This window comes from Micropterus dolomieu, linkage group LG14 (genome assembly GCF_021292245.1).
Source record: "Micropterus dolomieu isolate WLL.071019.BEF.003 ecotype Adirondacks linkage group LG14, ASM2129224v1, whole genome shotgun sequence".
In the NCBI taxonomy this organism is placed as follows: domain Eukaryota; kingdom Metazoa; phylum Chordata; class Actinopteri; order Centrarchiformes; family Centrarchidae; genus Micropterus; species Micropterus dolomieu.
The window spans coordinates 24836238-24839254 of record NC_060163.1 but is presented as its reverse complement, the minus strand read 5'-3'; the positions used below and the strand labels follow the sequence as shown (position 1 = coordinate 24839254).

Sequence of the window (3017 nt, the reverse complement as noted above, 5' to 3'; positions counted from 1 at the left end):
GAATCCAAAGGGCACCAAAATACAAAGTCCATTAACAGAATAATCCAAGAGATCAGGCAGAACCAAGAATGAATTCCAGATGTGGCAGTACAAAAGCTGCTGCACACAACAGAGACGAACAACGGACCAGCAAGGACAACAGAAATGACAAACATTTAAGCACAGGCTAACAAAGTGGACGGTAGCACCAACAGGTGGTACCAATCAGGGCAGCACATGGACACAGGCAAGCAGGGTGACTGACAGCCTGAACACAGACAGGTTACATAACACGACAAGAATCATACTGGAACTACAACGCAAAACACAGAACACACAAAGCACACTAAATGACTAAAGGACACTGGCAAACTCAACAGCGAGACAGAACAGACAGGACCAGACCAAAATGCATGAACACAACTGAATGACAAACCAAGGTTCAAAACCAGCAAAGACGGACAGACAGACTGACAAAAGGTGTGTTTGACTTCATGCGGTGCTGCGCAGCGTGATGCATGCTGGACTTAAAAATAGGCCCGCTGGTTAGAAATCGTGTCTGACTTTCGCTGGCGCTGCAAAACGTCACGGTGTCACATGACATTAAAACCTCGCAGGAGCAAGGCGGCTGTAGGTGGCGAGTTGCTTTTCTGTGGCTGCACAAAGTTGGAACCACACTTTTGCCTGGTCTCGCGGCATTTGCTCAGGCAAAAGTGTGGTTCCAACTTTTATTTAAGTTTATTGCTCACAGTAAGCTCCCACAGGTAGGATGTGTCCGACTTGACCGTTTTTATTCCCCGCCCCTGCAGTCGCCTGCGGCTACGTTTGACTATCAAGTCAGTGAAAGTCAGCCGCAGTCATCTCAAATACACCTAATGACAAGCACACAGATACAGAAACCACAGACAGAGGAGACTAGGATAACTAAAACAGAACAGACTAAAACAGAACAATCATAATCACATAAATAACAACACAGGCAGAGATCACAAGCTAACATTTAGGAGACAGGCAGACAGAAACCAAGCATGTATCAAACACCTAACAAAAACTTTTATTAAAAATAATAATTTTTTATTGATTCTTATTAATCTCATACAAAAATATTCAACTAAAACAAAAGTACATAAAATGACAGAATAATAGAAGATGACACAACTAGATACACAGGGTTATCATGTAACAAATGAAAAAGGCATTAAAGAAGATTATTTAAATCTTTACACATTTTAATGTTTTTAATTGCTTTACTACTTACTATTACTTCAGACCATATAATGCTTCAATATAATGTTTGATTTCTAGTTTGAAATGTTGTATTGGTGGATTCTTTTTAGACCATTTGTATTTGTGAATGTAATAATTTCTATATAAGATAAAGAGGTTCAACATAAATTGTAGGGCTGCACGATTTGGAGAAAAAGTCAAATTGTGGACAATATTGCAATTGAGGCGTGTAAAAGCAGCAAATATTGCCACACTGGCATCCTTAAAATTTTATTCAATGCTATACTATTTTACCGCTATTTTAATATATACAGCCACAGCTGTTTCATTTCTGTGGGGTTTTTATTTAAAATTTAATCCAAGAAAAAGGCTCTACATCGGTCTCTAATTTGTTAATGCTAAGTACCAACTTGTCAATAATCATATTGTTCGACATTTAAAAGTTTGCTGTAGTACGTAAAACTTTTTTTAATGTCCTGCATTAGGGAGTTACTGAAGCCATGACTCAGGCTTTGCAGCTCTGCCAAAATGTCTGGCAGCAGGACAAAGTGCAGCTGGTACAGTGCAGCCACCAGTCTTGGGAACAGATGATCAGCTTACACGATGTGGATCCCAGTTTGCATAAGTTTCCTATCAAAACAGATACAAAACAGACTGTTTCCAGAGAATGGTGCTGAAGGTGTGTAAACTGAGCTGATGGAAAAGTTCCACTATCAGGAGGTTAAAACTTTTGATATAATTAATAATAAATAATTAATAAATTGGGCAAACAATTTAGCTTCAAGATAAAAAGTAATGAGGAGGAAAGGAATATTATTTTTTGTACAGTTAGCTTTGTTAAAATTCCACATTCACGAGAAGGCGGACTCCAAACCACGTTTTGTAAACTTTAACCAAGAACTGCATCAGTATGTAGCACCACAATCAAGAATAAGACAGCAATTAAGATTAACTATGTGCTTGGCACATTTTCTTATGGACCGATGATAAAGTATTTTGAATTTGCTTCACTCTCTTAAAATCATGTATTTTGTAGGCTACTTATTGTATATCATTTTTTGTTTACTTTGTACAGTAGGTACCCCTGATATGTATAAAGTGTGACTGTATATGTTTTCTTTAAAATTATTTTTTAAAAACCAAACAGACAAACTGAGAAATACCTTCGATCACAGGCAGGAGGAAGGAGAAGAGATGAGAGGAGGAACAAAACAGAGAAATAAGAAGAGCCCTTTCTGTAACACCATCGTCAGGCTGAGCCAATCAGAGGTTCATGTTCCGGTCATTGTTTACAGTCCGATTAGCAACTTCAGAGACATCCAGACGACATTTCGGCTAATCTGCGCTCCACACGGACTGTTTACCTGCATGCAACCAAAGCCCGCTGCAACGTGATTGGTCAATACTCCCCGGACTACAGGCGGAAACCGGAACCTTCCTCTCCTGCAGACCCTGCATCCATGTGCAGATGGTAGAAAACAGACGGAGGAGAAGAAAGAAGATGAGATGAGTTTGAAGTGTTTGCTGGCTAACCGAGAAGCCAACATTTTGACAAATGGAGGATCGTACGTGTTATTTAGCAGAAGAAAAAGCGACGGAGCGAAAAGAGGAAGAAGTGAAACTAAATGTGGACAGACGACGGCAGAAAACAATGATCAACATCGGTGCGGCCTTCCCCAAATGGAAATCTCTGATGAGGGACAAATGTTTTCAGAGTGACGCCGAAGTTGCCTGTTTTCTGCTGCACAGGTAATTTAGCCCGATCTAAACGCAACGTGTTGTTTGGTAGCTTCAGCTGGAACATGGCCACA

At 39.9% G+C, this 3017-nt stretch overlaps 1 protein-coding gene across 3 annotated transcripts in view; it reads left to right on the top strand.

Annotated features, from left to right (window-relative positions):
* Positions 1-2597: 2597 nt before the first annotated feature.
* The window catches only part of LOC123982845, a 16133-nt gene continuing 15713 nt past the window's right edge, over positions 2598-3017 (top strand). For all 3 annotated transcript variants that reach the window (XM_046068742.1, XM_046068743.1, XM_046068740.1), the window contains exon 1: positions 2598-2955. In XM_046068742.1, coding sequence (XP_045924698.1) covers positions 2762-2955 — 194 coding nt within the window. In that variant the 5' untranslated portion in view covers positions 2598-2761. The remainder of the gene's footprint in view (positions 2956-3017) is intronic.